This window comes from Pagrus major, chromosome 24 (genome assembly GCF_040436345.1).
Source record: "Pagrus major chromosome 24, Pma_NU_1.0".
Classification (NCBI taxonomy): domain Eukaryota; kingdom Metazoa; phylum Chordata; class Actinopteri; order Spariformes; family Sparidae; genus Pagrus; species Pagrus major.
Window position 1 is genome coordinate 21,609,476 of NC_133238.1, and position 26,029 is coordinate 21,635,504.

At 41.7% G+C, this 26,029-nt stretch overlaps 2 protein-coding genes across 2 annotated transcripts; both read right to left on the reverse strand.

Moving 5' to 3' along the window:
• Positions 1–438: 438 nt before the first annotated feature.
• Positions 439–13,685, reverse strand: LOC140991964 (uncharacterized). Its single transcript, XM_073462136.1, has 10 exons — positions 13,560–13,685; positions 11,361–11,506; positions 10,020–10,101; positions 9,734–9,869; positions 9,147–9,349; positions 8,846–8,982; positions 8,258–8,399; positions 7,811–8,092; positions 2,271–7,656; positions 439–1,703 (listed from the first exon to the last, which is right to left on the reverse strand). The coding sequence occupies exons 1-10, from the start codon at positions 13,683–13,685 to the stop codon at positions 1,687–1,689; spliced, it is 6,657 nt and encodes a 2,218-aa protein (XP_073318237.1). The 3' UTR covers positions 439–1,686.
• Positions 13,686–14,915: 1,230 nt separating this feature from the next.
• On the reverse strand, positions 14,916–25,051 carry LOC140992246 (cystathionine beta-synthase-like protein). Its single transcript, XM_073462538.1, has 15 exons — positions 24,930–25,051; positions 20,164–20,427; positions 19,734–19,840; positions 19,341–19,475; positions 19,144–19,223; positions 18,746–18,950; positions 18,559–18,650; positions 18,286–18,411; positions 18,108–18,192; positions 17,911–18,016; positions 17,636–17,713; positions 17,420–17,554; positions 17,196–17,304; positions 16,714–16,798; positions 14,916–15,816 (listed from the first exon to the last, which is right to left on the reverse strand). Exons 2-15 carry the CDS (start codon positions 20,418–20,420, stop codon positions 15,683–15,685), a joined length of 1,734 nt encoding a protein of 577 aa, XP_073318639.1. The 5' UTR covers positions 20,421–20,427; positions 24,930–25,051; the 3' UTR covers positions 14,916–15,682.
• Between the last annotated feature and the right edge of the window lie 978 nt (positions 25,052–26,029).

Genomic DNA, 26,029 nt, shown 5'->3' on the forward strand with positions numbered 1-26,029 from the left:
GGGAGGTTTTACTACAACCCACTAATTTTCACCACCCTTGCAAGAAAATGCTAAACTCATTTATTTTCGAAAGTGCTGCACGAACCGTTAATGTTTTTTGGCCTCTTTAATACTGAACCCCTTTAACATAATCTGTACACTAGCTGAAACCATGGAACCTTTAATTGCCGTTTTATGCGCAGTTGGCAGTTTGGTTCCCCTCCTTGGTTCTGCCTCTTGAGTAGTTTCACATGTTGGATTGCAAACTTTTAGTAGGGGTAAGATGACACAGGAAAAAGGTTGGCAAGGGTGGAGATTTATCTCGTTTGATTGATTTAGTTGGGACACAGTTCAATATTTTCTCTTATCTGCTGCCAGTGCACTAAATCATGTCATACTTCTGGAATAAAGCGCTCATTCCGGCCATGAAAACTTGCACTACAAGGTCCACAGAAAAGATGCCATTTGAAATGTTTTATTTTTTCTGCGAGAACAAAATATAAACCCGGCTCCGACACCCCCTTATATAATTAGCCATTGAACTCTTCAAATATTTACAAAAGATAGAAAATAAAACATAAATAAATATAACCTGCTGCTGCTCATGAAAGACTGGTGCGGCCTCGCCCATTAACACTTAAAAGAGAGCATACTCCCTAAAAGAGAAATCACAATGTCTCTATCATCTTGAAAAGTTCAGTTAAGATTGAAAAGAAATCTATGTTTAAGTGAGAAAATATAATATAAGCCAGAATGTCAGCTGCTCCACAGACAGTGAATAAAAGAGAGGAAACAAAAGGTGACAGAATCCAGAAAAACATTATTGGGATACCGGCACATTTTGTGGTTGTTATTGCTAAAGGAAAAAGAGTTGATGGATGTGATTGGAAGTGACGTGTGATGAATACAGTGGAGCAGCTTTTGCATGTAGAAATCCTTCTGTTGCAAAAAGATGTGGTGCACACTGACACCTACTGGTTACTCGAGGTGAGAACAAGCACAGATCTAATCAAACCCCATAGGGAAACTTTGTATAAGAAATACAATTAGTATTTAAACAAGAGTTATACATTAAAAACATCCCAAAGATGGTACAGCAATCTTACAGCTTTTCAAAGTTTAGACTCAGTCTAAATTATACATAACCTTAGGATGTTAACACAGCAAGTATAGATGAAACAGATGTTTCATTCACTGTACAATCCTGTCATTTAGAGAGTTTAAGCAGAAAGAAATCGAGAAATCTTATGAGTGCAAAAAGCAAAAAAAAATAAAATGGCATTATATGGCTTACTGATGTGAAAATATGTATCTTAGTGAAAGCAGGAGCAGCCTTCTCGTCTTTCTTCAGTTTTCTTTTTTTTCACAGCTTTCAAGAGTCCAGTCTTTAAGCCACAATTCTTAATCTCCATCCCAGGTGAAGCAGCTGGAAAACGGCAGTTCCAGAACAGGCACTTCAGTACTAGCAGTACTGCTAACGGTCTGACTGATACTCAGTTCAGTTTTCTTTTTGTTGATCGGCTAGTTCACGTGTTCTAGCCGCTCCTGGGCCTTGCATTACAGGCACATGCTGCAGCAAAAGTCAGGTAACCCTCTCGGCTCTCAGCCTCCAGTTGAGCCGTTGCCAGCAGTGAAGAACAAGTCATCCAGGAAGCCCTGATCCATTGAGGTATGATCCATCCGGGGGGCTCCATGCGGGTCCACAGGTCACTCTCTTGTGCATCCTACAACATCAATTAATTTTGATTTGATTAGACATGTTCAACTGAAGCAGAAAAGAAAATACACGAAAAAGCAAAATTACTGCTTAAAACTTCTCTTTCCAGCTCTTTTCTCGTTCTTTACAGAGTTTCAGTCACTTTTTTAATGCGTACAACGAAGTGCAACACTATGAATGCCTTCCAGTCTAAATGTATGTGCGTCATCCCTGTATTTTACTGATATATCACATCTTTACCCTGACGACTGGAGTTCACCCTACCCCAGAGAATGGCCATTCGAAACAATAAACAAATAAAGAACTTGTTGTACAAACTAGTTTTTTCCCCCAACAAAAGTAAGCCCTAGAAAGCTACAGAAGTTTCCACGTCTCCTGAAAATGAGTCCTAATTGTCATCCAAGTTTTCACGGCAAAAGTGGCCAAGAGACCAAATTGGAAACTGCAAATTACCGCAGTCACCAAATGTCGCAGCTCGAAAAGGCAGTTTGATTCACTGATTCACAGGCCCAACAGGAAAAGTATTGACACTTAATTATGCTTTTGATTTCAATAATAAAGATCGCAGACTCACCCTCATCATCAGAGTCAAATCCAAAGATGTTTGAGCACTTCTGCTGCTGGAGATGACTCTGAAGATCCTCAGCACTGTTGAAAGTAGCGAAGCAGTTGGCACATCGTTGTCTCTGCAGAGCTGTTGTAACCTTCGCCTGCTCGACACTTCTCTGAGATGGCGGGAAAAACGACATCTCCTTCCTACGTTTTGGCATGGTGGTGTACCTCTCATCCAGGTATGCTGTGGGTGGTGGACGCATGTACGGCTTCTTGCCATACTCTGCAAGAGCCTCCTTACACACTGTTGATTTTGCATCTTCAGTTGACGCTTGTCCGTTCATTATCATCGAGTAACCAGGGCAGTTATTTGGAGATTGTGGTGTTTCCGCTGAAACTGTTCCCTCCTCAGCTACAGAGCTCGGCACGGTCGCTGGTTTGACCTTAGCTTTTGACTTTGCAGCCTTAGGTACCGATGGAGCACCCTGAACTTTGCATTTTTCCTTGACAGTCTTTGTTTCACCTTCTTTATGAACGACCTTGCGCTTTTTATTTGCTCTGTTGGGGTCCAAGTTCTTAGGGACATGAGGCTTCTTTGATTTTTCTTTTTTTGCTGCTTTCTGCGTGTCCTTTTCAGTAGCAGTGGGTTGACAAGTCGCGTCATTTAAGTTGCAAGTTGTGGCAGCAGGGACGGAGGAGCCAGAGTTGTCGAGTGTTGCATTCAAGGTTTCTTCTTTCACTTTTCCTTCCACATTAGGAGAGCTCTCTACCTCTGCTGCAGATTTAGCCTTAACCTGTTGGTCTAAAGATTTTAACTTGGCTGTCTTTTTCAAGGTTTTGCTTGCATCTTTGTGAGGTCGTCTCTCTTTGACCAATTTTTTATCCCCCTTTTTATTCGTGTCTTTGTGCCTCTTATTTGTCTTGCCTGAGTGTGAAGAGGCAGTATGAGTACTCTTTTCCTTCTTTCCTTCTTTTTTCGTAATGTCTGACTTCTTTGACTTTTCTTCTGTTGTTACCTTGTGTGTTTTTTCTCCTGAGATTGTGGGTGTTGCAGTTATCTCATTAATACCGTTACCCTGGACTGCAGGCACAGAGTAACCAGAGCGGTTTTGTGTCGAGTCTGTGTTTTCTGCCTTTGCTTTTCCATCCTCATCAGCAGAATGTTCTACTGGTGCTGCTGCTGTTCGGGGCTCAACCTGTGGGACAGCAGAATTTGACTCGGCAGGCTTTTTCGAGGCAGACTCTTGTTCTGTGCGAGGACATTTTTTCTTAATCTTTGTGTTGGCTTTGTCGTTTGTAACCTTCTGCTTCTTTGACTTGCTGGAGTCTGAAGAAGCAATTCCAATTTCTTTCGTAGCAGAGCGCTTTTTCGCTTTATGGAGTTTCTTCAGTTTGTCAACAGTTGACTTCTGTGTTTTATCTGCTGAGGTATTATGTGAGACCCCCCTCTGTTTCACATGATCTTTCTTTATCTGCTTGCTTGTTGATTTCTTAGACTTTGATTCCATGATTGATGTTCCTGTAGTTTTGACTACATCTTGAACCTGCTGACTCTTTTCTTTCTCTTTGAACTCCTCTTTCACATTTGAGGTCCCTGCTGCTTTAGAGGGGCCTGCGGGCTGAGTGGGGCTCTTCTGATCTGTTTTCTGACTGTTTTGACCAGTAGTAATGTTTTCATCATGCACAGCTTTCTGAAATTTAGGTGGACGCCCTCTTCTTTTAGGACCTTGAGTGTTTACTTTGACCTGCCTTTTCTTGAACTTATGCCTTACTTTGATATTGTGTTTCAACAATGATGACGAGAGGACTTTGTGACTTTTGAGTGCTGTATTCGTTGCTTTCCTTTTTTTGAACGTTTGCCTTAATCTCAGATTAGGGCCAGAAGGCTGTGCGGAGGTGTGCTTGTTAGAGAGATTCTTTAAGACATGAGAGTCCTTGGTCTCATTGCTCCCTTTCAACTCCTGGTTCAACAGAGATGCTCGGGTAATGGTGGAAGAAAGAACCTCATCGTGTTTTCCTGTTGAGTTATGTGCAGCTTGTCCTCTTGATTTACGAGTAGCCTTGAAGCTCACAGCTTTAGTTACAGTAGTGGTAGCAGTTTCATCTGTTGGCTTATGATCCAGTTGTTTCTTCACAGTCAGAGTTTTGTTATGTTTGCCACCTGTTTGCTTATTTGTGATCTTGTCGGGATTAGTGGATTTGGAAGCATAGTGCTCTCTTTCGTGAAGGTTCAGTGCCCAGAGACAAATAAATAGTTGAGAACAACCAGGGAGGCAGCACACTGCCTGCAGGGGAATGTGCCTCCTAGCATGGCGTCTCATTTCCATTCCGGTTTTGAACCTGGCGGTACAACCTTGATGGAGGCAAGGATGCCGAGGACTGAGTCTGTGTCTTTCAACGTGGTGCTGAAAATGTTCGAAACTCCACAAAACCCTCATGCAGACACTACATTTGTTGTTTCCGATGCGGAACGCCAGTTGTAAAGGTCTGACCTCACCATAGTGATCATTGAGAGCATGGTAAAGGAGTGCAACGCGGTTCTTTGACAGGTCTGTAAACCAACCACAACCATCCACGGGACAGCAAACTTTCTCTTGGTGCTCCACATTTTTCTCTTTCCCATCTTGTTTTATGGCAGTCTTCTTCATTTTATTGTCGTTAGAACAGCTGAAGTCTTTGACTAGCTGAACTGATGTTGTGGAATCCATTTCTGTGTCTCGGTTTTCTTTCGACCTGGGATTCTCAGCACCATCACTTGTTCCGTCTTCAGTGATCTCCTGCTGTCTACGTGGCAGCTTAGCTTCAGAGTGTACAGTGTCCTTTTTCCGTCTGTCAGGCTCTTTCTTTTTGCCAATATGCCCATTGACCTTGTGAACAGGAGTTTGACTATTAAGGTGCTTTGGCGCGTTTTGTTTCTTTTCTGGTAAAGACGGACCATCCATGGGCTTGTCATTGGATCTTAATTTTCTGGGTCCAGTTGGGGTTGAATCTGGAAGACTTATTGAGTTCGGACAGACAGCAGATTTCCTTGGTCTCCCACGACTGCGGCGCCCAGAAGACATGATTGTGGTTTTGTCTTTGGCAGAGGTCTCAGGTGTGGAGAAATCTTTGGTCTCAGAGACACAGTTTTCTTGGGCTTTATTACCAGGCAATTCTTTGCTCCTCTTTAGCTTTTCAATATGATCGGACAGGTGCATCATGGCAAGGAGGTCATCTTTGAACGTTGTGCCACAGAACATGCACTCGTCTTTACGATAATGGAACATAGCATGTGCTACAACACGACTTCCCTTAAAGACCTTGTTGCAGAAAGTACAACAGTATTCCAACCTGGATTCTTCTGTTTCGGGTTCACCGTTCTCAGATGTTTCTGGATCAAAATCATGAATTCCCTCCGTCATCCCTTGCACATCTGCAACTGCAGAGCCCCCCAGGTATGGTACAGAGCAGCTGGAGGTAGTATGTGATTTGTGAGGAACATTAGCTTTACTTCCAGCTCTCGACTCCTTGGAGGCACTGTCCTCTGAAGGTGGCTGTTTGTGAGCAAGTTTCTCAGGTGCAAGTTCAGTAACCATTTCGGTTACTAATGTCAGAGCAGATATGTCATTTATATTGTCCTGATCTCTAGGTCTAGTGACCCTTGTTCCTCCAGGGGTTGTGTCATTATCTGAACGTTTGGGTGAAAAGTCCACCTCAGATATGCTGTTGCTGACAGTGGTGTGCACCTCTGGATAACCAATTTCAGCCTGAGAGTTCAGTTCAAGTTGTTTCCCATCTCTATGAACAACATCTTGAGACTGTGGAAGCATGGGATCAGCAGCTCCAATCTTTGAAGCGTTTTCTTCAGCACCAACCATCTGATTGTTGTCGAGAGTTGAGGTCTGCGAAACTTCGGCTGAAGTTGTGGTTTTTGAAGCTTCTTTTACAGTTTGAGCTTTAGAAACCTTATCTAAACCTGGGGATTGAGTCACTTTACCCCCTGTTGGGGCTTGTGAGGCAATAGTAACTTTCATCTCAACAGCAGACTCTTCACAGAGCTCTCTTGTTTGAGCTTGCAGGGCCTTATCCAACATTGGGGATTCTGTCACTTCAGTCACTGCTGATATCTGCGATGCATTGGCAAGTTTTATTTCAGCGGCAGACTTTTTAGGGAGCTCTCTTGTCCTGGTTTGCAGGACTTTTCCTGTTGCTCGTGTCTGTGAGGAAACAGGGACATTCACCTTAACAGCAGACTTTTCAGAGAGCTCCCTGGCTGAGGATGTCTTTCGTGAGACTGCTTTTGGAGTTTGAACTTCTTCAAAAACTGGGGATTCTGTAAATTCTGCTGCTGGTGTATGAGAGGCAAATTCAGGCTTTTCACAGAGCTCTCCGTGTGGACTTTTTGGAGGGCTTCCTTGCACGGAGGAGCGGGTGATTGTTGATACTGAGCCTTGAATATTCAACCCGTTACCTTTTCCTTTCGGCCGCCGAGCATAGCAGTGCAACTGTTGCAAAAACATAGTGGCATCCCGCGCTCTAAGAACCACCTCTTTGCGATGCACAGTCTTCACAGGTTGTGATGTGGCAGGAAGCTTCAATGTAGGTTTGTAAAGAAGCACTTGAGGGAACCCTCTCTGTCTGTTGCAAGTGTCCTCAATAAATGAGCCCATCAGCTCATTGTCTGGTAGGGAGAGCTCAAGAATTACTTGTGGAGGGTTGGCTGGTGAGTCTAGAGAAAGTCCTTTCTGGTGTTTGCTGTTGTGTTCTCTTGCCATCAAATGAGAGTTTACTGAAAGTTTGTGTTTTGCATTGTTCTTGATCTGACCAGTTTCAGACCCCTTTTCACCAGATAACTGATGGTGCCTTTGAAGTCTCAACCCATGTTTCTTTATCTTCTGAGGAACATTATTCTCTTCAAGAGTTCCTGAGTCTTCCAGAAGCCATCTGGGTTTCCTAATCCTGCGTTTTGGTGGGTTCTTCTCTGACAGTCGTGTAGTGCGTCTATGTTCTCCATACCCCCCATTGTCTCGTAGTCTTTCCAGCTGCCAGAATGAACGCCTCAAAGGTTCCGATGATACGTCCTTCAAAGGTCGTGACCCATGGTTGCCTTTCCTCTTTCCAGTGTGGTCAACATTTAGACGTGTTTTTCCTGGGCCCACCTTGAATCTTTTCGATGCCATGTCAGTATCCTCTTTATGGTGCCGCTTCTTAGCTGCTGCCTGAAGTGCCCCTTTACGTCCTTTCTGACATACTGATTTTCTTGATCGGAGAGCAGGTTCTTTGGTGCAGTAGTTAAGGATCCATTTATCCTCCATGATTTCCTCCAGAGCAGCACTGACTACCTTCTCACTCATGAGCTTCAAACAGTTGGTCCGCAAAGCAATGAGGTTCCAAAACTCTGGGTCAAAGTACAGGTCTTTCTTTAAGACCTGAGGAAGAAAGAAGAGTAAATGTTTGGTAACGAAATACAGAAAATTAGTAACAACTGTTCTTTATTGCTCATGTGGACTGACTGAGAATCCTAAATTAAGCCTTTTTTCTGTCATGACAGTTAGGGTCAGGGTTATGAAAAAGGTGCTCTACCTGCAGGGTTTCGAAGCGGACATGATTTCTGATGGGGCTGAGCTCCACATGGTACTCCTGATCAGGATGCATGTAAAGCAGGTACACAATCTTGTAGGCCTCAACAGTGCGTTCCACGAAGAAGACAAGAAGAGCACAAGCTCGGCAAACCTCTAGGTCATTGGGCAGCAGGCTCGCAATGGTTTTGTAGATTAGGGACTTGGTGATAACATCACAGGGAAGGCAAGACTCCAGGGCGTTAACACAAAGCTCCACACAGAACTGGATTCCATCTTCACCAACCTAGTGAGATGCAAAGAAAGGACATTTAGACATTTAGGGCATTTAGCAGATGCTTAAGTACAAACGTGCTATGATGTAAGTGCTAAGGGACATGTTAAATATTCAGTTTAATATATATAGAAACCCTGACAGGTTCCTTTCACAGCAGTTCAAATTTCCGCTCACTTCTTGCAGTATGGCTCTGATGAATGGGAAGATTGTGTTGACATTGGTGGCAGACAGCATCAGCTCCCGAATCTCCTCAAGTAGAGCTTGCTTGGATGTTTTCAACCGATGATGAAGTTTACTCCATACGAAGACAAGGTCACTGCAAAGAATATAGTGAAATATTATTCTTAGTACATATTTAAATGGGGAGCAAATAGATGTATAACTTACCCTACGTCTTTACCGCTAGCTTATCAGATGCGTCTTTTTTTGACAATATGCATGTAAATGCAGGGTTGATGCCCATTAAAAAGGCACTGGATAAATATAAGTATCTACATTTTGCAACTAGAAGAAACAGAGTGTGCTACTGTTTTCAATACCACAAAAGCTCTCCTTCAAGCCTTGCCCAGAGGCTGAGGTAAGACATGGTAACTTGGGTTCTGAGGAGCTGCAGAGTTTATTCATGAGCAAACTGTATCTTACACCGTACATTTACTGCCCCGAGACAACATCCATGCCCCCCTTTGCCACCCTGTAGTCTAGACATGGGTAAGTTATAAGCTGAATTCTCATTACATTCAGATAAATTGTAAATTTACTTACCACAAGTAGTACATGTCTCCCTTACGGAGCTGCTGGGAGAGGAAGGCTCTGCTGAGGGCTAGTAGCAAATCATCCTTTTCCTCACCCTCCAAACTACAGATGATGTGAATTGCATCTTTACCATTGAAGTCAGCCACCTGAAAAACAGGAAACTGAAAGCGTAAGTTTAGCCCTAAAGATAACATTTTGGCATAGTTAAGTGGTAGCTAAGCAACAGCAGCAGGTACAGCAGACTGGGGCGAACATGTTCATCACTGGACTGAAAGACATGCTAGTCTTCAGCACACATAAGTCCACCCACCTCTTTGTGTAGGCTGTCATGCTGTGAAGTTTTGAAAAGCCACGTGAGGTAGACCTGGAGGAAGAACAAGTGTTGTCCTGCTGTGGGATGCCAAGCGCAACACTTAGCCAGGGCCATAGCCTCACTGACCCGCTCACAGGATAAGAGGTAGCGCACCCGGAGCTCAAGGAACACCGGCAGTTCGGAACTGATGCACCCATCCACTGAGGAAAGGTCAAGCCAGAAGGGAGACAGACATGGTTTTAGTTTACTTTCACTACTAATACTTCAGAGGTTGGCAGGAATTACAAGAAGCAAACCAGTGAGAACAAACTATTTTTAAGCAAAAGGTATTCAGGTACACTCCGGACTACATTAACAATTTATAACACGCCTTAGAGAAGCTACATATTGAAGTCAAACTTTTTGATTTGTCTCAACATGAGGAATAAAAAATGTATTTTGCCTCAATGTTTTACATGGAAAATCTTTCCTCTACAAGAAATGGGCCCTATGCAGAACAAATTTGGCTTTTCAATAGTATCGACAATAGTTAGCGAGGTAATATAATTGTTGGGCATTCCACGAATGTTAACCATGTTACCTACCTTCACTCTGAGGTAAACTGGACTCACTGAGGATTGCCTGTAAGGCTGGGCAGGCCCAAGGCCCGCCGCTCCGAACCAAACGCTCGACCTGAAGTAAGTGAACATTCTGATGCCTTGCAAGGGCCAAATGACATTCCTGAAACGGCAAGAAGATAAAAAACGTGTTATTAAAGTGCTAACATATCAGTAAACCATTGTACAGTAATACAATATGTTCTGCACAGTTTTTAATAATTAACTAAAACTTTCAAAATATCTATAAATCCTCTTGGCACTTCATTCTCACCTGGAATGTAACAGTGAAGTGTTTCAGTGGCTCCTGAAGTAAGTCCTTCTGGTCAAAGAACAGCAGCAACTCAAAGACACTCCTGTGAATAGACCAAAATTATTTGTTTCAGTTTAAACCTACCATATAATAATACACAATTTAAGTAGTGGATGTAAGGATATTGAACGTGATAAAGAGGCAGAGGAGTGCACTAAAGTGTGAAGCTGAGGGAAACCCTGAGAGGGAGACGACGTGATGGGAGTAGAGTCAGTGATTGGCAGCCTGCCAGGGGTTTTTCCTGGCGCACAACTTTAGTTGCAGGAGCCAATGAACACAATCAACTTTCAGTTCCATCAACATTGCCACCAACTGTCCCCAGATATATATAAAAAACACTGTTTTATTCATTGTATGTGTGAATATTCTTATTGTTTTCTGTAGATTTGAAAGTCTTTTTTCACTGTGGATAACACTGACAAGCAAGTCGTAAATTATATAAATGGATTTCCTGATTACTTTACAACACGCTCTGTCTTATCAATGTCTAGAGTTTTTCAAAAAGAACATTGTCTAAGGCCAGTAACCCAGGGGGCAATAAAGTGTTTCATTCATTAGTTTGTAATTAAACCAATGTGAGCATTGAAGCAGCACTGAAGAAAGCAGCAACCAAAACAAATAAAAATGGATGTCTTGTCGTTGGAATAATAATTCAAAGAAGACATTTTCACAATGTGCCTGCAGTCCTGGTGCAGACTAGCTTGTGGTTATAACTGACATGCTGGTTATCTAAATTTAGCCAGCATGAGTGATGAGTAAGACAGATAAGACAACAGATTCCAGTAAAATGTGCAGGTGTGTATCACATTTATGAGGAACACATCATTTGAGTTATCCAAGCTCTCACAGACATCACTGGACTAGCATGGAAATTAATTAAGGGCTGGTGCCAGCTGTATGTGGACGCTCTCAAACTAGGTGCAACTGGTTCGGCTCTGAATGTTAAAAGTTCAGAGATTCTGGGATATTAGTCAGGAGGAGTTTAGATATGAAAGCCTGGGGTCGTAGCTCTGTCAGTAGCACATTGTGCTGCTATCGCCTGCCGCAAATTCGGCTAAAATCAGTCTGTATTTTCATCACAAGTTACATGATCATGTCCGGTGCTGCGCGTTTATGTGGCTGAAAACCACATGTGGCTTTCACATGACTCACTACGCTGGTATTTACCTACGCTGCTGTAGTACTCGGAAAAACCATTTAGCAAACACAAGCAGAGATGGCGAGTTCTAAATCACAGTACATCAGTGTCATTGCTATTATTTTAAACATATAAGCCAAGACTGAAAGCATCTGTGTACTTACAAGGCCAGACTACTGAGTGTGTGGAGCACATGATCACAGTTTGATGCGAAGAAGGTCGAGGCTCGCGTGAAGTAGCTGAGAGCTACGTCGAGGATCCTGAGCTGAGGCAACGGCACCTGCCAGCGAGAGGCATGCTCCTCCACCAGCTGCACGGAGAGAAGGAAGAACAAAGACGATCGACATTTAGATTGTAACATTTGGCACGTTCAAATCTGTAGGAGCTAAAAAAGATGATGCATCAGGTTCAGATGTTCAACTATTCTGTAGAGCCCGATGTATTGGTTGGCCGATTTGGCCTATCACATATACACATTGATATCGGTGTATATGTTGTCTGACCCGCAGAGTAAGATGATTTGGATAATCCGTAGTTATTATATTCTCAGTAAAGCTTCAATTTTTAGTGCACTGATGTCAGTTTAGACAATAAAGCGTTCTGTTAAACTTTTAATATCCGGCCTCCATTATGTATCTTTGTCACAAGTGTTTGATAAACACATTTGAGTGGCCACTGCAAAAAATGTGTGATCAGCAGCCGATATATTGACATCAGACTTTTTTGACACCCCAAAACAATATCGACATCGGTATCAGTCGGGTTTACTATTTTGACAATTGACTGTTTGATTTTTCAAGCACAAACGGAGAAAATTGCAACTTTCAGCCTCTAACATGTTCAAATTTCCTGTTTTATCTCTTTTTTGTGATAGAATGAATTTATAATTATGTTTAAGTTACTAAGAAGATTGATTAATAAACAAAATAACTAATAATAATAATAATTTGTTGCAGCTCTACAACAAATACCTACATTTTTCTGTACACAACAGTAAAATAGGAATAATCATATCCGAATCGTTGGCATAGTGGAGCTGCAGCTTTAATCATATTATGCAAATCAAAATACTCAGTGTACAGTGAGTGAAAACCTGGTACAGCTATCCTGGTAAACATACTCTGACCACAGTGCACAATGACAAACTATGCAAGTGAAGGGACCGTGTGCCACTAAAATGTGACACTTCGCTCTGCTCTACACAACACTAAAAGAAAGTTGACCTGTCAAATCCCTTAAAACACAATGTGCTTATATTGCCCTCTAATGGTGGAGATCCAAGGCATCGCTCTTGTGCACCACTGGAATCCTGTGAATGTTTCTGTCAACAATGATGTTCTCATGCCTTTGTCCAATCAGTTCAGCTGGTTCACTAATATTACCAGTATATTGATCATCACAACTTCACGCTGACAGTTTATTTCCCTGGTTAGAGATGCTAATGAAACTGCTTACGCTTTATGAATTCAACCAAATTGTGTTTTCACACGGAGCTAAACCTCAAATCTAAAGTCTGAATGGCATTTAAATAGTCTTATAGCAAAAAAAAAAGATTTAATATATTGGATTTTTGTCAAAGGAAAAGTTAACGTGATTATTTCCCACCGTCAGTATTTAGGCTACAAACTTGTTTATGACTTTGTTATGTTCCCTTCACAGACTTAAAAAGCAAGCCCCGACATTTTATTACACTTCTCTATGGGATGTAATGGCTGATTTTATTATTCTTGCGTTATAAAATCGAGGACATGAGACCAGAAATGATGTAATCTTTCACTGCCACAGCAGATCTAAATGCCCTGTTGCTACTGTGGGTTAAGACGGGGCATTAAGCCGCAATTAAAGTTATAGCCTTTATGGCAAATGCTTGATAATGCAGGCTGCTAATAGCATGGCAGCCCTAAGTTTGAGATTGGCTAACGCCAGTTAAGTGCCTTACTAGTTAAATGGTTAGCAAACGTGTAAAAAGTTGTCCCATCGGGTTGGTAAACATTCAGGATACGAACTAGGCTAACTTGCAGGCAGGATCTGGGCTAGCTGGGCAGCTGGCTGAAGCCATTAGCCGAGTTAGCTTGCTAGCTAAACAGTGAACAATAGTTGTCAAAATATGACTCATCTACACACTCGGGCGCTTCGATAATGTCACCTGAATCTGAGTCTGGGTTATTGGAGCTCATATTTAACAGATGTTACGGTATCGTCTTTGTTTTTAAAGCGACTACGACTCGTTAGCTACATGCTAACGAGCCCAGCCGCTAATGCTAGCCGTGCAACGGCCAGTTCTGGGGGAGGGGAGTCGGCTAACATATATGCTCTTATCCTCGACAACAAGCCTGTCACCGACTTCGCGCACGTCTCCTTACCTTGCAAAAGTCAGAGCAGAACGGTTTGTTATCGGCTCGCAGTTCATCACTTGTGTAGCGGCCCAACAAACTCTGTAATTGTTTTTCAAGCCCCTCTAACTCGCACACACTGCCCTCCTCCGCCATACTGCCTGTCTAGCCTTCCTCGTAGCATCTACCACACAACACATACATCGCCACGGTCAGCGGCCAGCACTGACAGCGCTGATTGGATGCTGACAACGTAAAGGGGCTCGCTCCTTTTCGAACCCGGCGTGCACCGGAGAGGGCGGAGACAAAGCGCCGCAATTGAAACCAGATCGCTCCTGATGAAGCCCCGCCGACGCGGGAACAACCGTGCACATTTACACGTGCCACGAACCACATGGCAGACACAAACACAGCGCGTTAATGATGTTAATATCTGCGTTCACGGCCCGTTGCATAAGGTTGGAAAAATGAGTGATTAGACGGATGTTCTGCTGCTAAACAACGGTGCGATGCATGAATATTAATTGTATTTATTTTAGCAGCAATCAAATAATAATAATTTAAAAAAAACACTGACTCCAATAATCTGAAAAATGCAGAAATTACCAAAATACTGTTTGCCCTTTTATTCTTAAGTACATTTAATATCAGGTACTTTGAGCCTTTTTACTCATACTTTCCTTTTTTTTGAATTTCACCAGAATAATATTTTAACACCATAAATTAACTTTTACTCAAGTATGTCTCTTAACGCTGCCCTGAGCCACCTTACATGTATTAAGCCAGGGGTTCTGCTTCAACTTTTTTTGGCTTGTAAAGAAGCAATGTCTTTATAATATGTCTTTTTAAAGTTTTTATAATCATCCAGTGATGCTTTAGATTCAAGATTAATTTAACTGTCATTATGCAACACAAGGCTGTGGTGTGTAATTAAAAAAACAAACCATTCATCGTGAAGAGTTGAGGATGAGCTGCTCTGTAGTCTCGGGGTACGTTGGCGGAAATCTTTTGCCAGACGGTGAACAGGGACACGATTTAAAACGTCCAAAGCAGGGCCCAAATTAAATCAAATTTATGTTGAGATAATTACCGAGGAAAGAAGGTGCCCTGTCGTCTGGCTGTACGACAGCGGTCACTTCTGTATCTTTTGCCAGATGGCAGCAGGGTGAACAGGGACCTAAACGCAACTGTAACATGAAAATTACATTTGAAGAGAAATATATCCATTTAAATTTGTATGCATTTTAAAATTCCAACAAACTCCAACATAAAATAGCACCTTTTTTCACTACATTTACAAAAATAAAAGCAATATAAGCCTATTTTCGTGCCTCCTCTCACTTCAGGTCTGAGGGTAAGCTAAGGACTAGCCAAAGAGTCACAGACTTCCTTTAAACTTTTATTGAATCATACACATTCATTAAGGACAAATTATGCAATACAAAACATTTCTCTCAGACATAGCTAAGATTAAATAGTCAAGACAACTTTACAGTTACATCACAGGCACTGTGTCGAAAGGAAGAGAAAGAACAGCGCATCATTTTTATCTTCAAGTAATTCGATTACGCTCCGCATTTATTTCTTTGATGTGTACACGTTCACAAATGAAAAAGCAGCACATAGTAAGCAGCACCGAAAAGAACAATATGCGTATATACAGCAACTCTCTACTTGTCTATTCTTGATAAATGAGATGAATGTGACTCTCAGTCTTATTTCTGATGTTTGATTGATACACAAGGCCAACGTGAAATAATCATGTACTTTTAAGACAAATAAAAGGAGCAACACAGAGGCCTCTATTCAAGATAAAAAACAAAAAGCTTTCTACAAGTTGTAAACTTACAAAAGATTCTTCTTTAGGTCTACAAGCAAATATAATAATAATAATAATAATCAACTGCTTCGAAAAAAGTAACCCTCTCATGAGTTGACATAATAGTACAATATATTTTGCGTATTAAACCTTAAGACTCAAGTTCAAACATAAAAAAATGAATCAAGAAAATACAAAGCTCACCTAAATTAAGACTTTTTAAAGAATTTCAAAAGATTTCTTGCTTTTTTCGATCTTTAAGACGCGTCTATGAAACTCGTTATTGCGTTGGTTATGTTAGTTTAAAGAAATGTATAAGTGTGTACTGTGTGTTTTAGTTCAGCTCGTCAGTGGACTCTGACATGGATCGCTCTCTCCTTTCCCGGCCTGTGACGAAGTTGAGCAGGTCGACGGCCGTCACCACCCCGAACACCATCTGCTTCAGACACGGCGTGCCGTCGGTTAAGTCTGGTGGAAGAGGAGAGTGATGAAGATGATTAAAAGGATTAAAAAAGTATGTTGGTATGACTAAAGTCCAGGTTTTATTATGTGAGGAATGCTTCAGCAAATAGTTGCCTTTTAACACATCCAACAGACACAGAACAACATTAACTCGGAGTCTTGTTTCTGTCCATCTGAGGAATATCAGTCCAATATTCACTATTTTAGCACTGTTTTGTTTCTCCTGAGGGAGATATGTGGCCCTTCAGCTGCTAAATTCTCTACTGTGTTCACCAGCTAATATCCTAACTTTGTTGGATGGAGACCTTGGCTTTGATGCTGTTTATATGACGCATATCTTTATTATCCAACTATCTTAACTCCCCTTTATTTGCCCTATGTAAACATGACCTTAGACGAGTGTACGACAGTGGACAAAACACAAAAATGCAGCGGCATGCTCATTTGTTGCCAAATTCTCATCTCTTCCAGACTTAACAAGACAAGGTTATCCAAAACCAATTTCTCTTTGGGATGCTTGGACTTTGACACTTTTTGGAGAGGGATGATCAGTGGCACGTTGACCCACTGAGCCAGACCACTGTTATCATAGAAATGTGGGTGCGGTAGGGTTTCGGGTTCATGAATCAGTCAACAGCGTGTCCTTGAGAAAGACATTGAGTCCGCACATGCAAACTCAGTGTACTGAAAGTCAAACGCTATTAATCTGAGCATTTAAGGTGTACACAGATGTCTGAAACTGTGTTTTTCTCATACCACCACCAGGGGGCACCAAAGTTAAAAATTAGCACAGACATTGTGTTTTTTTTTTTGTTTTTCATATTAAGAAAGATGGAGTGGGAGGCGAATGAGAGCATATAAATGAAGGAAGTGTGTGTATATGACTGTGAATGTTGGACTTACATTGGATCTGTTCATGCACCACCAGGGCAAAGTGGTCAATCTCCAGGATGCGGGATAACTTTCCCAAATTATCATTCAGACGGATCTAAGAATGACAATAACACAATGCTGTAAATAAAACGATCAATATTAAATTAACGCAACAAGTGGCTTACAATGTGTCAGATCAATTAGTAAAAGAAAATTGTTTGCAACAACTTCTAGATTAGTCTGTTTGGCTGAAGGACATCCTGTCCCTCTGGTTTTACAATCTGTTTCTGGACCAACGCCAGTCAAAACAAAAACAACTGGACCTTATCTATCTGATTAACAGCCTTTTCATCAGAAGATCCTCCCCTCTCCTCATTGGCTGCTGCTGTCAGCCAATCAGCAGCAGGATTTTTGTCTTCAAATTGATTTACACATTTAGCCTTCAACCTAAAACCTATCCTTAAATACATCAAAACATGAGCCACAAACAGAGGCTTTCTTTGGTGTCTGACCTGTTTGAATTGCTTGTAGAGCACTTTGCTGACCGGGTCTGACAGCTTGATCTTCCCCGCCAGGATAGAGGCCAACATGTTCCCTAAAGTCACCATGCCCAGGATTAACCTGTACACACACACATACACAGAGGTTGAAGTTAAAGCCATTGCAGAACACAACAAGGTAAAACACAGTGGATTCAAGGATCCGGACATGCAGTATTTCAGCTACTTTGTCTCACCCAGCCTCATCCACAACGGGCGCCTGGTCGAAGCCCTTCTCCTTCAGGATCTTGATGGTCTTCTGACAGGTGACGGTGGGTAGGACGGTAAGCGGGGCCGACAGGTTCAAACCCTGCAGCCTCAGATTCCACCACCTGATGGACGGACAGGAGTAACAGGGTCATACACAACCACAAATGGAAGAAGAGAATATACCCCCCTTTCTTCACACATACCAGGGTTTCTTCACCATGATGTCCTCCTCCCTCAGGAAGCCCTTCTGGACCATCCACTTGTCATTCAGGAACTTGGACCTTGAGGAGAAGAAAAATGGCTGATCAAATTACCTTAATTGGCCACAGGGGGGAATTAGATGTGGCAAAAAATACTTTGTTTTGGTTTTTCTGGTCCGAATTGTCATTTAGGTTAGTTAAAAGTTTGTAAGTCGTGAATATTCCAGTAAAACGAAGGCTATAGACTGCCTCATGATTGGACATGTGGAGATTCTCACATGTAGTTGCGAATGGAGTCTGGCAGAATGACCACACAGCGCTGGCCCTCCTTCAGGTCTTTGGCCATGTTTACTGCTGCAGCCATGGCTGTCCCAGAGCTGCCTCCTGTTAGGGAGAGGAGTGAGAGGTGAGTTGACTTTAACTGACTTTACAACTTCACCCAGATGTCTGGTGTTTTGCTTTAGTTGGAACTAACCGCAGAGCAGGCCCTCCTCTCTTATCAGCATGCGAGACATGTTGAAGGACTCCTCGTCGACCGACTTGTACCAGGTATCGATTACCTGAAAATATAAGGACAAATTACAGTAAGTGGCTGTGCGTGCATTTAACAGAAGAAAAAGTGAAGTGAGGAAAAAAAGGCTTCTTGAACTCACTGATCTGTCGAGCACGGTGGGGATGAAGTCGTACCCGATACCCTCCACCTCGTACTGGGTCTTATCGGTCTTGTTAAGCTCCTCAGGCTCAGCCAGGGTGGAGCCTTCTGGGTCAACACCAACAATCTGCACACAACACACTCTATTCATTAACAACAAATCGCTCAGTAGAGAGTCATTCTACTTCCTTTTATCCATGTATGGACTAAGTATGAAGGTAATTATGATAGTTTCGTGACTTGGAAACATAATGAAAAATATTTGACATCTTACTTTGATGTTAGGGCATCTTTCCTTCAGTTTGCGGGCGATTCCTGTGATCGTCCCTCCCGTGCCTGCTCCTGCCACCAGCATGTCTATTTTACCTGTAAGGAGGGAATGAGTTAAAGTAAACAATGTTGTCATAGGATTATATTTTATAATTTTTTGAGAAGACAAGGGATTAAAAAGATGTTCTTACCATCACACTGCTCCAGGATCTCCTCAGCCGTGGTGTCGTAGTGAGCCAGAGGGTTGCTTGGGTTGCGGTACTGGTCCAGGATGTGTGAGTCGGGAATCTCGTTTTTAAGGCGCCAGGCCACGCCCACGTGAGACTCTGGGGAATCGAAGCGAGCGCTGGTGGGTGTACGGACGATCTCGGCTCCGAGCGCTCTCAAGACGTCCACCTGTAGAGGAAAAGAAAAACGAAAAACAGGAGCAAAAGTTTATCACATTCCTGATAAAATATCTAACTTTTTTGTACGTCTTATTTTCTGCAGCACCCCAGTGGTAGAAAATAAGACACAAGTGACTCTTACACTTCCTTTAACCACTCCAATATAAAGTGTGGGTACTTGGACAGTATGGTGGAGAACTCACCTTCTCCATGCTCATCTTCTCAGGCATGACGATGATGCAACGGTAGCCTTTCACAGCTGCAGCCAGAGCCAGACCAATACCTGAAAGCAAGAAAGAAAAAGCACAAACACAAGTTTTACAACACAGCTGCTTTCAGCTAATTAACATACCATTCATACCTTTTAATACCCTTCCCCCAGTCACATGCAGTTAATTACCAGTGTTTCCAGAGGTGGGCTCTATGATGGTGTCTCCAGGCTTGAGGATCCCGTCTCTCTCAGCGTCCTCCACCATCCGCAGGCTGATCCTGTCCTTCACACTGCCGCCCGCATTGAAAAACTCACACTTGGCCACTACAATAACACAACAAAACATTTGATTTGGGGTTACTAGAAGACAGATTCAGAAAGCTGAAATGATGCAATCAACCTTGAATGGCCTTCATTTGTTCCTTTCATAATCGGAGTCAAAAAGAAACAAATCCCCTGATATAACACATCTAATACCACCACTCGCGTGTTTACATTGTGCCAATGACTCACACATTACCAGCAGTCACACCTTCTGTCTGATACGAGAATGTGTCTCAACTTGAACGTTCCATGACTCACGTATTTCGCATTTGAGTCCAAACACTTTGGGGATCTTGTTGATGCGCACCAGGGGAGTCTCCCCAATCCTATGCAAGATGTTTGGAAGAATGGTTGGGGCGACGGCTCTGTGAGGAGGGAGTGGGAGAAAACAGGATTCAACAAGACATTCAGAGACACTGTGTCTGTGATATACATAAACAAATAAATCACTGTAACATCTTATGTTTTATAATCTTAACGCTACTTGTTTTTCCTGCTTACACTGTTGTCAAGTAATAACTACTTGTTGCAATAAAACAGCTTCTTTGTCAAGTGCCACTCCTCAGGTGTTTGCTGAAACTTGTTCTCACTGGTTTAAACAAACAAAGTTACAACTGTAATCTGCACAATAATACATTTCAGTCTCAGACACAAAATCTTACTTACAAAATCTGGACCTCACACTGACCTTGGGATTTGTGGATGGGGAGAGTCAGCTTTTGAGGCTCCCAGGCTCCACTTGCAGCGGCTGGGGAGGTCAGGTCGGATCCATTTCCTCTCCACGTTGGCGTTCTTTGTGTTTATCTGAATGGTTCTACTAGCCTCTTGATTGTCCTCCATGGCGGGCAGCTTGTCCACACCGTTGGTGTGGTTGAGCAGCTTGGCAGCATGAGGGCACACAGGGCCTTTGACAGGGCTCTCTTTGGTTGAGGGAACTGACGGCATGGCTTACCTTGGCAAACAGATGAAGTAGAGTTATGTGATAATCTGCAACTTTCTTTAAGTAGATAAGAATGTCAGGTTCTGTTGTGCTAGCTTTTTGACGTCAAACTGTGCAGCATTTGTAAATCCTCTCAAAAGACCAAATTCGTGGATATCAATTTTCTGAGAATGTTACAGGTTTGACTATTGGTACTTTAACATATTTTTGACACATAATCATCAGTAATGTGGATATAATGACTAAGTGGGTAAAGGCAAGTATTAAAAGCAGAAGAGCAGTCTGGTAAGTTTAGAAATTTACATCACTTTACTGTACACAACCACATCCAGAATCTAAGACAATATATAGTCTCATATCACGATGACGATATAATATCGATATACTGCACAGCCCTTCTTCTGCATAGACGGCGGTAGATGCAAGGTTAAGGAATCATCAAAGTTATTACAATAAGTCCAGAATCCACCCAAGAGTTGTCACAACATTTCACTCAAAACCATAAAAGGTCAACCTCAAAACCATAAACCTCAACCTCAACCTCATGGTAATATCATCCAATCATTCAAGATTTGTTGAGATATTTCAGCCTGAAGGCTGTTGGACCAACCAACAAAAGTTGTTTTGTTGGCATAGCTGCCGTTTGTCTTGGAGCTTTGCCTAAATAAAATCCGGCTAGATTCATCTGTTATTATGTAACTCAGGTACGTCCTTATCACATGGTTAACTAAATTAAATAACAACCTGTGCCGACCTTTAGTTGCCAACTTTTGGTACTTGTTGATAGATTTCAATACTTTAGGAGTATTGTGGTTCAATACCCAGCCTTGGAAAACCTGTTTCGACTTTTTACAAACTGCCATTGTATGAACTGCAAGAAGCAGCTAAAGCTTACATTACATATATTTTTAACTACATTGATATACAGTCTTATTTTTGGCAAGCAGTAGAAAACAAACAAAGAACCACTCCTTTCCTTTCTTCCATTAATGCTGAGTCATTTCGACACTGACAAATAAAGCTTCATCATGCTTACTGGGGAGCTTTGGCAGCACAGACCGATCTAAATGCTCCTTCAGCTCTGAACATATTCATTACTTAACACCTTTTCAGTGTCATGACGATAAAACAAATTAGTCAAATACATCCTGCTCTCATCAGCGCTACCTGAGAAAACAGAACTGAGAGTATGTAAATGGCCCGGACAACTGGCTGATCAAGCTTTGGCTGATATTGCATCATTCACATGGCGCTGAACAAAAAAAAGAAGGAACACGTATTAGAAAATTACTGTGAATCATGTTTCCGAGGAATAAAAAAAAATAAATAAAAAAGACAGACTCATGCCGAGTCATAGTTCAAGATTTAAGAGCAGATACTTATTTCTGCTTAAGATAAATTCTCATATATGAACTCATGCGCATCCAGCTTCGTTATGTTTGTGTTTGAGATTGTAGAGTTTACCAAAAATGACTCGATGATTGGTTGTAACCAGTTATAAAATGTTGTAAAACTCACAAATGTGTAACTATAAGTTAAACATTATCTTAAAGTTAAGTACCACTTTGACAAGAGCAAACAGAAGCTGTAGACTGGGGTTTTCACTGTTACTTTGGTAAATGGGCAACTATGTAGTCTTGGCAATTCTGGTTTTAGTCAATATCAATGAGGTTATAATTAAAGTCAGGAACATTCATTTTTCCATAACTAAATAAACAAGCTGTTCTCAGAGGAAAATAAGGTCAAAATTATCTTCAACTGTGAATATTTGTGAATTATTCCTCCTCTATGACAGTAAACTGAACATCTTTGGCTTTTGGAATCGACATTTTTACCATTTTCTGCCATTTTATAGGCCAAAATGAATTGATTAATTGGAAAAATTAATCGACAATTAAAATAATAGTTATTGCAGCCCTACAGATAACTATACTAAATATGAGCATCCTGATAAACACAAGCCTTTAGCCCTGATACATCCATTAGGTTTCTCCACTGTCTGGAAACGTCAACAGATGGACCTTCACTAACACACAGTGTACACACTGTGGCCAGCTGTTAAAACCAGGGCCCCTCTATGACTCCACCAAGAGTTCAGACGATGTCCACCAACTGAACCAGCTACAATCCTCTTAAGCAAACAGCTCTGCATGGGAGAGAGAACTGCCCTGAGATATGCTGCTTTAACGTTAGTGCCGAACTGGTGAATACGATGCGTTTACTCCAAACAGAAAAACAAGAGGAGATGTATAGTTAAGTCTTTCACCTTATTCCACGTGATGACTATCTACTCTCAAAATGAAAAAGAAACAGAACCCAATCTTGGTTGTTAACCCTCTTCCAGCCCACATGTAACTCAAATATCTGCTTGTGATACTGCTATTACGGCTCCACTGGCTAAAACGGTTGTGTTAAACGTGGGAAAGAAGAGTTGGTATGTGGTGGCCTTGCAGGGTTCAACGGGGCAATACGATCTCCTCCGTGAGAGCACTTGTGGCACGGAGCCCAAGTTGCATGGCAGAAAAGACTTGCAAGAGGATTTAACGAGAAGAACCTTTGTTTAATAAGCCAAGAATCAAATCCTCAATTACCGACCGAGGCTGGGAGAACAGCACATAAATCACCTGATCTGAGCCTGGCAATATCAAACCCAATCTCATGAGAAATCCCTGTAATAATCTTACCCTATCAGACTTGATTATCTGCTTAAGTTGTACCGTTTCTAATCTCCTTTGGTATGTGTTCTCTACTGTGCAAAAGCCCTTTATAATTTAGGCTTATTTAAAATTGGACAGATAATTGCTCTGCCAGCAACAATAAACCAACCAAAGTATCAGCTGGTCAACAGCACAAGAAGAGCAGACTATAGATACTCAGTCAGCCATAACAAATGGTGGGCCAAATGTGAAAAGCAGGAATGCCGCGGGTGTAAAAAACAATGTAAATCCGCACAGAAGTACACCTGAAAACCCACCACCACATGGTCAGGAAGCCAAATGATGGTGATGACCTTTTGGCTTATATGCAAGAGTGAGTAATGATAAGTGATTAGTTGAGCAAGCAGCAACTGTTCGATTAATCGGATTTCAAGCAAAAGTTTCTGGGCTGTGAAATGAAACATTTGCTGCTTTTTGGTGTAATAAATCAGTCATTAAGATATATTAAGGGTTTTGAACTCCAGGTTGGACCAAACAACCGGACTGTCTAAAAAAATCAACTACTGCAGAGACTATTTGGCAGATATGTCTCAAAGGACAAAACCTGAAATAATTGTGTTTTAAAAGCCAAAAGTACAGTGGTTACCTTTTGCTAATAATGAAACAAATTGATCTGGTTTGTGGTCTGGTGATCTGACAAAACTAATTTGAATTCAGCACAGCTGTCAGACATGAAGCTAAGCTTAATTGATCAAATAATGAGCAAATTAATCGATAGTTGCAGCCCTGACCAAGAACTACCACGGTTCCAGCTTCACAAGTGTAAGTAATTGTTTTTTTTTGCATCAGTCTTCGTTAATAGTGAGGCAAATATATTTGGGTTTTGGTCTGTTGGTCGGACAAAATGATGATTTTGAATTCGGCACTATTATCTGACATTAAAACGAGCTTAGTCGATAAAATAAAGGGCGAATTAATCGATAGTTGCAGCCCTGGCAAAGTACTACTACGGTTCTAGCTTCACAAGTGTAAGTAATTGTTTTTTTTGCATCAGTCTTCGTTAATAATGAGGCAAATATATTTATTTTTTTGGTCTGTTGGACAGAAAAAACAATGGATTTGAATTCGGCACTATTGTCTGACATTAAAACGAGCTTAATCGATTAAATAAAGGGCAAATTAATCGATAGTATGCGTACTGACACTGTACTATCACGTTACTGGCTTCTGAAATGTGAATAATAGCTTTCCCCCCCTCAGTTTTCTATATTTATGAACCAAATGTATTTGGACTTTGGTTTGTTTGTCAGATAAAACAGTGAATTTGAATTCGGCACTATTGTCTGACATTAAAACGAGCTTAATCGATGAAATAAAGGGCAAAATAACCGATAGCTACAGCCCTAACACTCAACTATGTTCACTGCTAGCCATAACATACAATAGAAACGTGACAGACAAACTACAGGGCGGGATAAAAAGGTAATTACACTTAAAAAAAAAAAAAAAAAAAGAGGATAATTGTCCGGAGCTACGAAGCCAAAATAAGCACGTTGCGGTACTGAAGAAATGTGAGAGAAACGGTAAATGTGCACGTAAAAAAACAACGGGGGATAATTACGTTAAATAATAAGGTGCATTGGGTTTATTGTAAGCAGCAAATAAGTGGATACATAAACCATATTAGGTGGTAAAGGGTCAAACAAAAAAAGATGAACTACGCAGTTACAGCGTTGCATCAGAAACAGCATCCACCGAGAGGCTTTATGAGCCAGCGTCAACCCCCCACGTGTCGCAATTTATCCACTTTACATCTCTTTGTCATTGTTTTATCCCTGCCCGTACGTTCTCACTCACCTTCTGGATCAAACGTGGTAAAAAATACGATGAGAAACGACGCCCGTGCACCGCCGCGAGCAGGACAAACACCGCCGAGTGAGCAACTTCCGACCAGGACAACGAGCTTTCGTGACGATGCACGTGGACCGAGCGCAGACGACGTGGGCCAAAGTTCGAAGGCTCGCTCCGATTGGCTGCGGCGAGGGCGTCTGTTTGGTGCGCTCGGCCAATCAGAGCGCGGATACCTCAATAAGGGTTTGGGGGAAAAGGCTGCGTGGAAGTCGACCGCACCATCTGTTTACCTTTTATTGACCAAACACGCTCTGCACGCACTTTGACGCATGTGACATCTTGAGGACTTCTCATGAGTCATTGAGCCGCTCCAAAAATATTCACGCCAGCAGCCGGGGTGAAGAGAAAAAGCAAATGCTGACCTTATTAAGCATAATTTAAAGCAACAAGCATGTAAAATATGAGTTATATGTAGTTCTTGTGCAATGTGCAATTTCTACCCCCCATTCCTCCAAAATAAATTTATGTTTTTAAAGGGGCACTATGCAGTTTGAGAGGAAATTTAATATTTAGAATATTAATGAGGTAATGGCACAAACTCAGAAATATTTATCTTTTCCGTAAGTGAATAAACTAGCTGTTCTCAGAGGAAAATAAGGAGCTAGAAAGGTGGCAGGGTCCGCCACATATAAACAAAGTAAAACAGTTTGAAATTGTGTTATCCTTTAAGGTCAGTTTGTTTACTCAGTCGTGAAAACAGAGCGTTTGTTTATTTAGTTCGTTTAGGCATTAAAAAAACAGTCAATGAAGATTTTTCTCCTGTGATTAACAATTCTTCCCTAAGACCAGTGACCCTTTAATGTCAAATTTTATCACCAAACAACCCCCTTCATTTCTCCACGTTAACCCAGAAGGAATTTAGATTTATTTGTTTAAGTTAAACGTCTGCAAAGGTCTCATCAGTGCTATCTAAGAAAACAGAAGTAAGAATAGGGGAAAGGCCCAAACAATGGCTGATCAAGCTTTAGTTGAAGTTGCATCATTCACACTACACACACAGCAGAAATATACTTAAATGCATCCATCCATTATGAGTCACTCGATCC